This window comes from Gasterosteus aculeatus, chromosome X, assembly GCF_964276395.1.
Source record: "Gasterosteus aculeatus chromosome X, fGasAcu3.hap1.1, whole genome shotgun sequence".
Lineage (NCBI taxonomy): Eukaryota > Metazoa > Chordata > Actinopteri > Perciformes > Gasterosteidae > Gasterosteus > Gasterosteus aculeatus.
The window spans coordinates 21253127-21265560 of NC_135698.1; the positions used below are offsets into that span (position 1 = coordinate 21253127).

Consider the following 12434-nt stretch of genomic DNA (forward strand, 5'->3'; position numbering starts at 1 on the left):
GCGCTGACCCCCCCCAGCTCATAGGTGGAGGCCATTGGAGGGGCCGGGGCCGCATTCAGGGTGTTAATCCCGCTGTGGGCGGGCAGAGTACAGTTCCTTTGAAGCCGAACAAAGGGCGTCCTGCCACGTCTGTGTCAATCAGCAGAGGGCCACTGACACAGCCCGGCACTCGGGGGCCCCGTGGGGCCCAGAGGGGCCCAGAAGACTTGTTTGCTGTTCGCTTGTTAAAGGAGAAAATGTCTTAACAAAAACAGCAATGTCTTAAGTTGTAATGTCAGAAAGATTCATTTCAAGTAGGTAACAACATTCATATTTACCAAGAATCATGTTTTATTTCACACTGTAAACACCTGCGAGTTCACCTGTATGGCTAAATGTTCTGGCTCTGGGTTATTATAGGAAAGCAGATCGTGTATTACTGAAATGATCTCAGTAAAAGTTGAAACAGTCTCACATAGCATCTGAAGACAATAGATTCATTGTAAATAGACGTACAATAACCCGTAACATTAACCTGAAAGCCAACCAAGCAGGAAGTGTTTAATGACGTGGGACAATGTAACATCTCACACGGCTTCGATTCCTTTCATGTTTTCACTTTACTGGCCTCCAGGGGCCCCGCAATGCATTTGACTCTACAAAGATTCACGTCCTTCCCCGTCACTTTAATATTTACACACTGAGAGCAGGAACAACACACTAGACCTGGACACGCCATCGATCAGCCGACGAATGATTGGATCATTTACTGCGTCATGACAGCTGTCATTTGGTGAGAGCAAGTTGATCTAAAACACACTGGTCAGCTTTATCTGTTGTATCTCACTTCTTTGCTCGCTATTTCATCGGTAAACATACAACACATTGTGGGTGACCTGATGATCATGTAGAATTCATTTTTGTGTGACACACCACATATTAGCTGCTGCTGGAAGTGTCAAATATCCGAACGATTGAGAAGATTTGTTCCCTCCGCTCCACTGGGACGGCTCGGCGCGTCCTGGGAGTCTGAGCATGTGCGCTGGCGCTTTGCACGCTGGATTATATTGTCAAGAGACAAGAGCTGGGAGTCAGGAGGGCCAGCAGGTATCCTCTCAAGTTTGGTTTCTGGAAAGGTCTGCTCGGGGAAGACGATCCCGAGTTGCTCTTCAAACAGCTCCTTAAGCCTCCTGCCTGCCGCGGTGACCTGCGTGTCGACCTGTCAGCGACGGCGAGGGAAAAGTAGTTCATCATGTGTCAAGAACTGCGTAGTAGAAAAAGGTTCCTTCGTAGGTACCTCACTGAGCGCTGAGCCGTTCCCTAAGCGGAGCCTGATGTCTGATACAAAGTGTGCAGGGCTTCGGTAGCACGGAGTCTGATTGGCCTCCAGTCGTTCTTTCACAGCCGAGAGGTTCATTGTTCCCTTGATGGCCGGCCAGTTATTAGCACATACCTGCAGTACTCACAGAGGGAGGTGATAAGAAGATACAGTTTGTGAAACGGGGATTAATATTATGAGACAGATGAGATGGTTTTTAATGAACACATATATTTCAAGGCAAAATGCAAGTATAGCGCTGTGTTGTGAAATCACAGCTTATAGACTATGACTGTTCATGTCCATCCATTCACATCCTCGGGGCAAATAGAGACATAATGTCCACTGATAAATACTGCATATTACGCATCATTAAAGTAACAGTTACAGTAACACTGTGTGACATTAATCCTGTGACCGCCGGGCTTCCAGACTCACCCAGGGGGCCCCGGGCCCCGGGGAGGCGGAGCTTAGTTTGCTGCAAAACAAGCGCAGCAGCAACTTCTCACACTTCTGCAGCGGCAGAAGAAGAGAAAGGACTTAGTAGATAACTGACAAACAAACGAAACACAGGTACAGGAAGGGGGGCACTGTAACATGAGCTAACTGTTGTTTAACCCAGCAGGGTGAGGATAGACACACAGTTTGAGCATTAAGCCACATTAAGCCATATTCTGCTTTCCAAACAGTTATGCAAACGGTTTTATAATTATAATTAGTAGAATTCTATCATCTTTAGTGTAAACCAGAAAGAAAAAGAGCACTGACTCGTTTGTCCACGGGGGAAAATCCTGCCTCCTTCTTTTCAGTTCCAGCTTCGTCCTGGCAGTCGTACTCCATCTCGGGCGCTAACGGGTCGCGGCACAGAGAGCAAAGCCATTCGCCACTGGAACCAAACGGTGCAGAGACTCGATACAAAAGCCAGGAAACGGGATCATCGAAGAGCATTCAATTACTAATTTGCCCTCCCCGTGCTTGCCTGGGATATTTGAGGAGAGTTGGAACATGGCACCAAAGGTGAAAAAGCCTGGCACACTTATGGCAGCATAGCAGCTGCCCCCCAGTGTGACACGCAGCACACCAGCCTCCAGTGGGGTCGTCCAGCGGAGCGGGGGGCCGGGCTCCTCCCCTCTGGTCCCGCGGGCTGCTGGGAGGCGGAGGGCGGCTGTGGGGTTCGGCGCCGGTGCTCCGGAGAGGAGTTGGGCCTTTGTTCTCCTCTCCGCGGGCGCTGATAGGGGGTTGGTCCCCCGTGCTGTCGGGGAGGCTGGATCTTTGTTTGCTTTGAACCTGAAATCCCAAACAGGGAGAAAAAAGGTGATAATGATCATAGTAATAAATAGACTCCATTTTGATGTTGTTGTTTTTGTGTCATTCACTTTGCAATCCGGCTACGCTGTGTTGCTGCGGTAGCGTTACACGGGAGGAACGATGGCCTGGTGGTAATAAACCACAATTTTCCTTTGAATTGAATCTCAGTTAGTCTTGGCACAGCAGGACACTTTGGACAAGAATAATCCATCAAAATTCTAATATACCGTATACTAATATGAATTGGACTGTGGTCTCCTTACGTAGCTGCTGTCCTCATCTGGCTCATCTTTTATTACGATGATGGGCACTGGGGACGATCTCCGTCTTTTCTTGACAGCCGAGCCCACCGCTCCCCCAGCCTGCTGTGTTTCTGGAGGTTTCCAGGTAACAGTCCTTGGGTCCAAAGCAAGAGCCAATCAGAGTGAAGCAAAGTGCCCCAGACAGACCGCTGGCACAAAGGGCATTAGTGCGCATGCACCGGTCTCCTTACCCCGGTTTCTCCTCCTGGGACGCGGCAGCGTACCCTGGTGAATTCTGCTCTCCTTGCACGCTTCTGTGGTGCAAAGCCGGTGGCGGGTTGTGGGGATAGTTTGGTTTCAGCACATAGACCGGACCACGTGGGTCATTCCTCACGTACGTAGGCTCCATCTAAACACAATACGGCATGTTGTTTACTGCATTGTGAATAAGACCTATGTCAATACAGTCTCCTTTGGATGGAGTCACCTGCCGTCTGTCGTGACTGAGGCGAGCTGCCGCCGTGGGCGTACGGAGGTGAAGGGGAGAACACATCCATGGCTTTGGGTTGGTAGATGGAGCCGCCGCCCATCCCCCTCAGAGGCTACAAGACGCAGAAAGAGGAAGATGGATGGAAAGGCTGCAATCACTTTCATCCTGCATTCCCGTCAGCGTCTGTGAGCGTGTGACGGCGGAGGTGAACAGTGCGCTCATCACCCTGACAGGAGCACAGGCGCCTGAACGCAGACGCAAAACACCCGGAGATATTCCCAAATGTTCAGCTGAAAACACGCATATTCATTTGATTACTAACCCACTTACCTTCCACCACGCTATTAGTTTCCATTTATTTCTCAACTGTATGAAAATCCACTTGCCTCGTCAGGCCTCTTCACCCTAGAAGGTAATCCTCCGGAATGAATCTACACTCACAGTTGCATTGTCAAGCAGAATGTGTACTTAATAACCCTCGAATTTATGATGGTTATCCTTAAATCTCTTTAAGTTATGCCGTGACGTAATGAGAAGAACAACTGCTACGGCACACACGACCTTAGAGCGACCGCAGCCTGCTTTAAAAAAGAGAAAAGTCATTAAATACACACTTAATGTAACACTGGTACATCTCTTAACAACGGAGATCATTTGAGAGGTCGCTGTGCAGCTACAGCAGCTTGCTCACGTCAGTATGACACAACTTGCGTGTGCACTTCACACACCAAGTATCGTCCCGCCAATGAGCCGATACTTGACAGCTGGAACAAAAACACCCGGAGCAGACTAAACAACTTGGATGACGAGATGTTATCAACCCTGATGGAATCTTGTTGGCTCGCTGTTGCGCTGCAGATTTAACTGCGTCGTATTTTGTGATTTTGAGTCATAAACTTGTCCAAGATTAAAATTCATCTCGACAAGGAAAGACATAAATTGCCTGGGACGTGAAGGCTGTCAGCTCTATTTAGGACAACGTCCTCCACTGTCGCTGCTCGTTAAGAAGGCCTGTCTGTCAAAGCGACACACGCACGCTGACCTGTGGCGTGAACTCAGGGCTCGCTAGGCTGCTCGTTGGGCTGACTCGGTTGGGAGGGGGCCCCGTAAGCCTGCGACCTGGCTGGAGGGAGGGAGAGCCGCCTCCTCGCGGGGGCCCCGGGACGGTCGGCTGCAGCCGGACACTCTGGTACCACGACCGGGGCGGAGGAGGCGGTCGGGGCTGCCAGCCGCCCTGCGGGGTGAGCTTGTCCACCTGCATCTGGAGCTGAGTCAGAGTGTCATGGGGGGCTCCCAGGGCAAAGCTGTGGGCCGAACCTGAGGGGGGGCCAGGGTGGGAGAGCTGATGTGGGATGCCCTGAAAACCACCCGGCTGATTGCCTGGCACACTCTCCGCCACTAAAGAGCCTGAGGGGAACATCCACACAGAGACGGGATGAGCACAACCACTAGGAAGGAAAAACACACAAACTTCGGCACAGAAATGTGGGAGAGAGAAAGTGTGGAAAGCTTTTGGGGACAAACATTTGTAACAAAGAATTTGTATCAGTTGAAAGTCTTTTGGGATTTTTTCTGAATGGCCAATAATGTTACATTATCGTAGAAGACAAGACCCAAACCCAAATGCAAGCAACAATAGAAGGGGGATCTTTGGCGAGCAGTGAAAATGGGCTGATGCGTGATGGAAAAGACGTTCCCTGGTCTATTTTCATTCGTCTGGAGCGTAAAATGGGTTCGATCTCCCTCCACGAATCAGAGGCCTTATAGTCCGCCAATGACGGCTTGTACAAGCGCTCATATTTAATCAATCTGCTCCGTTGTCTCGTAAACATTCTTCCTTTTAATAATGGCCGTATCGGGCTATGAAAGCGGGAATGTGAGACCCCGTAAAGGACGTAGTTAGCGGACCGATCACAGCCTGGTGCTGCGGGAGGCTGCGTAGTTAGTCTAGAAAAATGGGTCGACGCACACAAGGAGGTGTGAAAAGACACGCAAGGGACTTCGCAAAGGCCTCTTGCGTGCGTTTGCGTGCGTTTGCGTGTCCCTTGCGGCTCTCTGAAAACGCAGAAGCATAAACTAGACTTTAATAATATTCTGAGAATTAGCCGATAATAAACTACAGAAAAATTATGATACAAATAAACACAATGAATGAAATAATCTCAGCATTCCTGATGAGTTTGTGTCACCGAGACATTTGTTTTATATCTTACCCAGATCGACGTTTGACGCCCAGTAAGAGGCTCGACTGTGGAAGCGCACAGTGCTCTGTGGTATAAACGAGGAACTACATTTCGCCCGCAGGAGGTTTCCAATCTGAAACAGAATCTGTAACAGAGTTTTCAGGGGGACACTTGTTGGTTACGAAAGGCATATGTTCCCACATCCTCAGCTCACAAGTGGGGGGGGTTGGGGGCGAAAGTGGACAAAGACCAGACGAGCCTTACCAGGCGTTTAGAGTACAGGAGGGCCGTTCCCCCGCTCCTGGCTGTGGCCCATTTGGTGAAGTGGATGACGTGGTCCAGGTGCCTGGACAGATAGCCGATGTCCTCCTGTTGTTTTCGGAGGACACTCTCGTGGTCCTTTGTTACAGCCTGGAAGACGGGAACTAGTGAGTGTATATGTGTCATCGTGGGGTTATATTCCGAAGCCTTTGTCGTACCTCAAGTTGATTAGCTAGCATCTTGCCCTTCTTGTTTATCTCCAGAATCAAACTGCAGATGGATTTCTTTAATTCATCATGGACTGACGTGCGGTTCTGATCAACCTGAAGGAGTCTGAAAAACATACATTCAAACTCAGGGTGAGCATTTCATACGTCCCAAATCAACCGGCACATTATTCAAAACACATGTTGGATGTTTTCAGAGTAACTTATTGTTTTTCTCTCTGACCAACTAATAAATGACTGGATATCAACTTCTGAAATGGATCCAGTATTGAGCGAGAGCAGATGGATGTATACTCATATATACTTTACATATACTTTGCATACTTGGCATGTGTACTCTTGTGGTGTGTGAAAGTACATTTTACCCTTTGTTTATGGAGTTTGAGATCTCTTCAATGTGTTTCTTTTTCTCCTGCAGCTGATGGGTCATGTTCTCCATGTGCTGCTTGTGGCTTTTATAAGCATCTTCAAGGAACTGGTAACTGCTCCAAAGAAAAAAGGCAGTCAGCGGACGGCATAAAAAAAGGAATTGTTCTCAATGGAGTGATGGAACGTGCAGGGTTGAGTACAGATAATTCATAAAAATGTGTCAAATCAATGTATGAACCGTTTCCATATAGGATATAATGACATAATGTAATATTAATGTCACGTACTTGTGGTCTTTGTGCTTCACCAGTTGGCAGTCACGGCAGGTCAGCAGGTCACAGGTCTCACAGAACAGCTTCAGCGGCTCTTGTTTGTGGATGTTGCAGAACATCTGCCTCTGAGGCGACGCCCCGTGGACCTCTGGGAAGCAACAGGGGGCTCGTCATTCTGGGTAACTTGCAAGTTGGAAAAATGGCAGTTCAACTTGGCCATTTTTATTTTATTGTATACTTACATTTGGATGAATAATAATGTTTTCCTTAAATCATTAGTTGTTGTAATCTATAACAAGTTCTGTACTAAAACAAAGCAAAGTCTGACATTTGCAGCACTGATGCCACCGAAGCTCCTGCCATTGTCGTGGAAACAACACATTATTTCACAGACACTGGTTGGAATACCGTGCATGATTTCTGCCTTCTGTCTGATGGTGTGGTCTTTGGTAAATTTGACTCTGTGGTGGGCCTCCACACACGTGGAACACAGGTACTCCACACAGTCCACGCAAAACCCCACCGCTTCGGTGTTGTCGTCGCAGGTCATACAGAGCTACAGGTAGGTGAGAGAAACCAGCGTGTTTGATGGAGAGAATCAGATGTGATATGATTTGCAAACATGACGTCAAAGTGGATGAAATGAATGATCGGAGCCAAACCCTCAGGGCACAGGACAGTGTGTATTATGATCACCAGGATACACACTGAGGGGGGGTGAGGCGTTTTGTACCTGGACTGCCCTCTCCACTGTGCTGCTGGGAGCCTCAACGGAGTCCTTCACAAAGACGTTTTCCATCACATCTACCTCCATGCACTCCTGCCTGCACACCGGACAGCGCATCACGTTCACTGCAAGCAACACAATTGGTCTGCAAAACTGGGAAATACAATTGTGCGTTTTGATCAAATAACTCAAAGCCTTTTTGATTGTATTTGTATTTTCTCTCTATGCCTTGCACGAAGATGATCGATCCATGGATCACACTGTTTGTAAACACAAACAAAGTGACTCACGTGGTCTGGGGGAGTTTAGCGGCTCTGCCGCGGCCAAATTCCTCGAGGGCGCGGGCAGACATTTCTTGCAGAAAGAATGCAGGCAGGGCAGAAGTTTGGGTTCCCGACTGTGGAAGTTCAGCCGGCAAACGGGGCAAGTGTCCAGGTGCTTTTGGCCGGTGGCGCCGGACTTTTCCTCTCGCACCTGCATGCTCTCGGCTTCGTTCTCGGCATCGTGCCCGCGCGCCGTGTCCCGCTCGTCCACGCAGCCGTCCATCTGCTGCTCGATGAGGCCTACGAGGTGACGGGCAGTCCCCTCCGCATCTTCTCTCACCTGCATCTCGCACCCTTCTCTCCTCCGGATCATCCTTTTTTTGTCGTTCGGCCTCGCTTTCATTGGCCTAAACCGGACGCTCGCGCTGTGACGCATTTTCCGGTCGATGTCATTTTTCTTCGGCGATCGGGAGCGACACTAAAGTAACGCTGCATCACACACGTCGATGGATCTACAGGTCAATGTAACGAATATACATAAACGGGTGCACGTCTACGTGCGATCCATACGGTTGATACTCGGAGACCTTTGTTTTATTTTGAAGGCCGGAACTCGGCTCCCGGATGTGTTGACAGCCACGGTAGTATTTTTTTTGGCGATCCTGAAACAAGTGAATATCCCCCCAAAGTTGATGTTAAAAAGAAGAAATAGTTACGTTGGTTTATTGGACCGGTACCACTAGGCCACGCCCCCAGCCACGTATTTTTTCCCTTTGAGTTACATTTTACATTTCATTGTTTTTGGGCGGTTATTTAATAGTGTTGAGCAATTCGTACGAAGTGACCTCATATATTCTGCTCATCTTCCACGAAAGAGAGAACGAGCAACGAGGACCAAAAAAAAGTCAACCTGACCTTAATGAAGAAATCTCACAGCAAGGGAGATTAACTGCAGTCGTATAAACATAATTGAAAGTTAAAGCAAGCATGCACTAATAACACTTGACCTGCAAAGATTGAAACCTGCCAAAAGGGAGAGAGCAAAACACAATGAGAAGACCATGGTCTTTGTGGCTAAAATGACAGAATGAGATGGAAGGACGACGTTAGACAGAGAGGTATGAAAGTCACTCACTCGTTGGAGTTTGTTGCAGATTCCTTGTAAAACTCGTTGTCATGTACACACGTATATATAGATTTTATATCTCATTATGGATTCTTTACTGTTGTATTGCGGGATTCTCGCTTGTGTGATGGATTCGGAGGGTCTGGGTCACTTCAATAGAATCCAAGACTGTGGCAGAGGAGGAGAGAGGTGATGGGGCCCGAGGCGCTGGCGGCAGCTGTTAAAGTTGAGTAATTGAGTAAGAGACGTAATTCCTCAATATTAAATGCATTCGTTGTTCTGCATCCTTCAATTGTTTATATTTAAACTGCAATAATAACAACAATAAGTGAAATAGTAACCGTAAGATCGTACATGATATGCAGATCACACTTTTAAAAGGGAATAAACATGTGTCACCAATAGAGGAATTACGGCTCGAGCTGCTAATGCTCTCTGCCTTCAGCGAAACACCCGGGTTCAAGGTTCACTTCCTCTCGTAAATAACTGGCACAGTAATCAAGCGAGAGGCCCCTTCAGTTCATCCACCTTTTCACACACATGAATCTGACAGCAGAGAGCCACCGTATCCCTCTCAGTGACGGGAACCATATTCCAGTGCTGGGATTGGGCACCTATGGGGACCCCCGAACGGTGAGAAGAACATAATCAGTGTGTATCCAGATGTGCATGTGAGCCCTGAAGAGGGATCCTCTGTGACTTACGAGTGTCTGTTTTCACTGCTCGCTGTGATTGGATCGATTATAACTCAACGACCATTGATCATCCGAATCTACAGCGGTTCCAAAATATTGTTTTCTGAATTCATGATAGACGGCGAAAGGCACAGCGCTTGATTGTGTCAAGCTGGCCATAGATGAGGGTTACAGGCACTTCGACGGGGCATTGGTGTATTTCAATGAGCACGAAGTGGGTCAAGCCATCAGAGAGAAGATTGCTGATGGAACCGTCCGAAGGGAGGACATCTTTTACTGCGGAAAGGTGATGCATTCTGTCACATGTGGGGTGTTTTGTACATTTGGATGTTTTCTAAGTAGTTCTGTGTTGTCTTCCTCAGCTCTGGAACACCTTTCATCCGCCACAGTTGGTGCGGCCGGCCTTAGAAAGGACGCTGCGGAGCTTAAAACTGGACTACGTGGATCTCTACATTGTCGAGCTCCCCATGGCCTTCAAGGTTTCTGAGCAGCACACACACAGCATGCAGTTCCCTTATCAGTTGTTCGTTTACTGTGTGAACATTGCCCCTATGCTACTCTGGTGCTGTTTGGTTTTGGATAGCATACTATTGACCCTGTTCAACAGGCTGCTTTGGAGTAAGAATATGATTAAAAGCCTGAACAAAACTGCTCCCAGTACGATGTCTCTTTTTAGTCAACAAATATGTACCAGATATGAAATTTATGAAAATGTATTTTAAGTGAGTTTTAGGTTTCAGACTTAAATAGACAGCCAGGGGTATGTTTGGATACTGTTGGAAACATTTAGCAGAGTTGGCATGCATTTCTTAGTCACATCTTAGTTAAGTTATCCAGTCAAATTGAAGACAAATGCGAATCACTGCGAGCAGCTCCATTCAAGTGTTGATGAAATGCTTGAATTGTCTTTATTGTTTTAGCCTGGAAATGAGTTCTATCCAAAAGACCAGGATGGAAACTACATCTACCACCACACAGACCTGTGTGCAACATGGGAGGTACACAAATAGACGCTCCTGCCATTGCACGACTTCTCCTCTTGTCCTCCTGTTGTGCGGCATTTTTCATATTGCACTTAGTGTATTTATTCATATTGCACTTAGTGTATTTTATTGAATTGTATTTGACTGACATCTTTAACAACATGAAGGAAATGCATTTTGGTTCGTGCATTGATAGAAAACATCTGATGTGCAAGCAGAAAAATGCCGAATGAGAAACTGTTGGTGAAAATCGTTTCATCCTTAGAAGTCGTGGCTGTCAAGGACCGCCTCATAAAGATGATGAAGACGTGAATCTTTTCCTCTCAACAGGCTTTAGAAGCTTGCAAAGACGCCGGGCTGGTTAAGTCTCTGGGAGTCTCCAACTTCAATCGGCGCCAGCTGGAGCTGCTGCTGAACAAACCGGGCCTGAAACACAAGCCCGTGTCCAACCAGGTGACCCTACACGCCTCCTCACGTTTTATAGTAGAAATGCTCAATACTCAACAGACTAAGATGAATCTTCTTTTCACAAAAAGAAAATCCTTCTTTTGTATCGTTTATCGGAGGCGACAGGATCGGATCCTTTCACTCAATTCCAAATCAATTAGATTTAGTTCTAAAACAGGCTGGCTATTATAAAGGTGGATAACGTTGTGCCAGTATTCTTTTTAATTGTGTTCTTGCTTACGTTTAGGTTGAGTGCCACCCATATTTCACACAACCCAAGCTTCTGGAGTTCTGTCGTCAGAACGACATCGTGATTGTTGGCTACTGCCCAATCGGCTCGTCCAGAGACACGTCCTGGTATGTATCCAGATAAAGAGCTAAAACGAGACATGGAAATAATGGAACCGAGATCATCCTTATCCTTTGGCAATAACCCAGATTATATATATATATATCTGACAAAACCAAATGATGATTGTTTGTGTTTTCTTCCGTCTTGGGTTCAGGGTGAATGTGAAATCTCCTCCCCTGCTGGAAGACGAGCTGCTTGTGTCCATTGGGGAAAAGTACAGCAAGAGTCCTGCTCAGGTGGCTCTGCGCTTCAACGTTCAGCGAGGAGTCGCCGTGATCCCCAAGAGCTTCAGCCCCGACAGGATCAGACACAACTTCCAGGTGGCTTTTTACTATACAAGCGTGTGTATAACAAATCTCTATTTTATACGGAATTCATGAATCAAATTCCGGCGTCTTGATGACAGAGAATCTCGTGTTGTTCCAGATTTTTGACTTTTCACTCACCGAGGGAGAAATGAAAGCCATTGAGGCGCTGAACAAAAACACTCGCTTTGTGGAGCTGCTGATGCAAGTATACGTTTATATGCAGGAAGACATATCAATGAATCCTTGTGTGTATTTCCATGCTTCTTTTGCTGTGTTTTTTATTTCCCAAAGGACGAATAAGACCTCGCCATCGTGCTCATCATTGTACTTAGAAATGACGGCATTTCTTTCTGTTGTTTCGACGCAGGTGGAGTGACCATCCAGAGTACCCGTTTCACGATGAATATTAACGCTCTGCCTGATTTCACCAGCGCCGTTTGCTCCGGTACATTTTCACAGTCAACACTAGAGGGCTCATGGTCACACCGAGAGAAAAGCACAGAGACGTGACCCGTTTTACAGACGTTAGAAGTTGTTCTGTGGTTGCGTGTGAGGATAATGTGACATATTCAACGACAGTTCATTGTTCATTACGACTGTTCTTGAAATGAATTGATGCCCCTGCTGCAATAAATACGGGTCTGCTTGAAAACGTGCCTCTTTAGATTGAATGTGGTAAAACACATGGTGTAAATGAACACATGTGGATGGTCATTCAGCTACAGGTATTTTGGCGTTAATGGCCACGTGATGGAACCTAAAGCCAACCAAAAGCGACGAGAGTCCTGTACTTCGCTCGATGCAAGGCTGGAAATAATCATCCACATGAGAGCAGACAATAGATCAAGTAGTTGTGTAAGTCCGAGAGAACTAGAAATATAAAA

The 12434-nt window shown here is 47.1% G+C and overlaps 2 protein-coding genes across 6 annotated transcripts; one reads left to right on the forward strand and one right to left on the reverse strand.

The window, feature by feature from the left end:
* Positions 1-306: 306 nt before the first annotated feature.
* On the reverse strand, positions 307-8075 carry LOC120809630 (transcription intermediary factor 1-alpha). Of its 5 annotated transcripts, none has more exons than XM_040163575.2 (17): positions 7667-8075; positions 7383-7501; positions 7058-7205; positions 6665-6797; positions 6374-6490; positions 6000-6114; positions 5785-5931; positions 5551-5665; positions 4380-4744; positions 3339-3449; positions 3099-3256; positions 2869-3001; positions 2277-2584; positions 2066-2183; positions 1736-1810; positions 1277-1432; positions 307-1198 (listed from the first exon to the last, which is right to left on the reverse strand). In XM_040163575.2, the coding sequence occupies exons 1-17, from the start codon at positions 8073-8075 to the stop codon at positions 938-940; spliced, it is 2988 nt and encodes a 995-aa protein (XP_040019509.2). In that variant the 3' UTR covers positions 307-937. The 5 variants fall into 5 exon arrangements, with proteins under 5 accessions (XP_040019509.2, XP_040019512.2, XP_040019513.2 ...); XM_040163578.2 differs by having other exon boundaries at positions 7383-7473; positions 7667-7801; XM_040163579.2 differs by having other exon boundaries at positions 7383-7529; positions 7667-7795.
* Positions 8076-8178: 103 nt separating this feature from the next.
* Positions 8179-12202, forward strand: LOC120809633 (aldo-keto reductase family 1 member D1). Its single transcript, XM_040163586.2, has 9 exons — positions 8179-9398; positions 9579-9746; positions 9823-9939; positions 10381-10458; positions 10774-10896; positions 11138-11247; positions 11397-11562; positions 11669-11751; positions 11918-12202. The coding sequence occupies exons 1-9, from the start codon at positions 9306-9308 to the stop codon at positions 11958-11960; spliced, it is 981 nt and encodes a 326-aa protein (XP_040019520.1). The 5' UTR covers positions 8179-9305; the 3' UTR covers positions 11961-12202.
* Positions 12203-12434: the final 232 nt, after the last annotated feature.

Coding starts and splice junctions, on each gene's coding strand:
- LOC120809630 (XM_040163575.2), bottom strand. CDS start 8,075: ATGCGTCACAGCGCGAGCGTCCGGTTTAGGCCAATGAAAGCGAGGCCG. Junction 1,811..2,065: donor TTTCCCCCGTGGACAAACGA/GTCAGTGCTCTT, acceptor CTGCCGCTGCAG/AAGTGTGAGAAGTTGCTGCT. Junction 1,199..1,276: donor ACGGCTCAGCGCTCAGTGAG/GTACCTACGAAG, acceptor CGTCGCTGACAG/GTCGACACGCAGGTCACCGC.
- LOC120809633 (XM_040163586.2), top strand. CDS start 9,306: ATGAATCTGACAGCAGAGAGCCACCGTATCCCTCTCAGTGACGGGAAC. Junction 9,940..10,380: donor AGCTCCCCATGGCCTTCAAG/GTTTCTGAGCAG, acceptor TTATTGTTTTAG/CCTGGAAATGAGTTCTATCC. Junction 10,897..11,137: donor ACAAGCCCGTGTCCAACCAG/GTGACCCTACAC, acceptor GCTTACGTTTAG/GTTGAGTGCCACCCATATTT.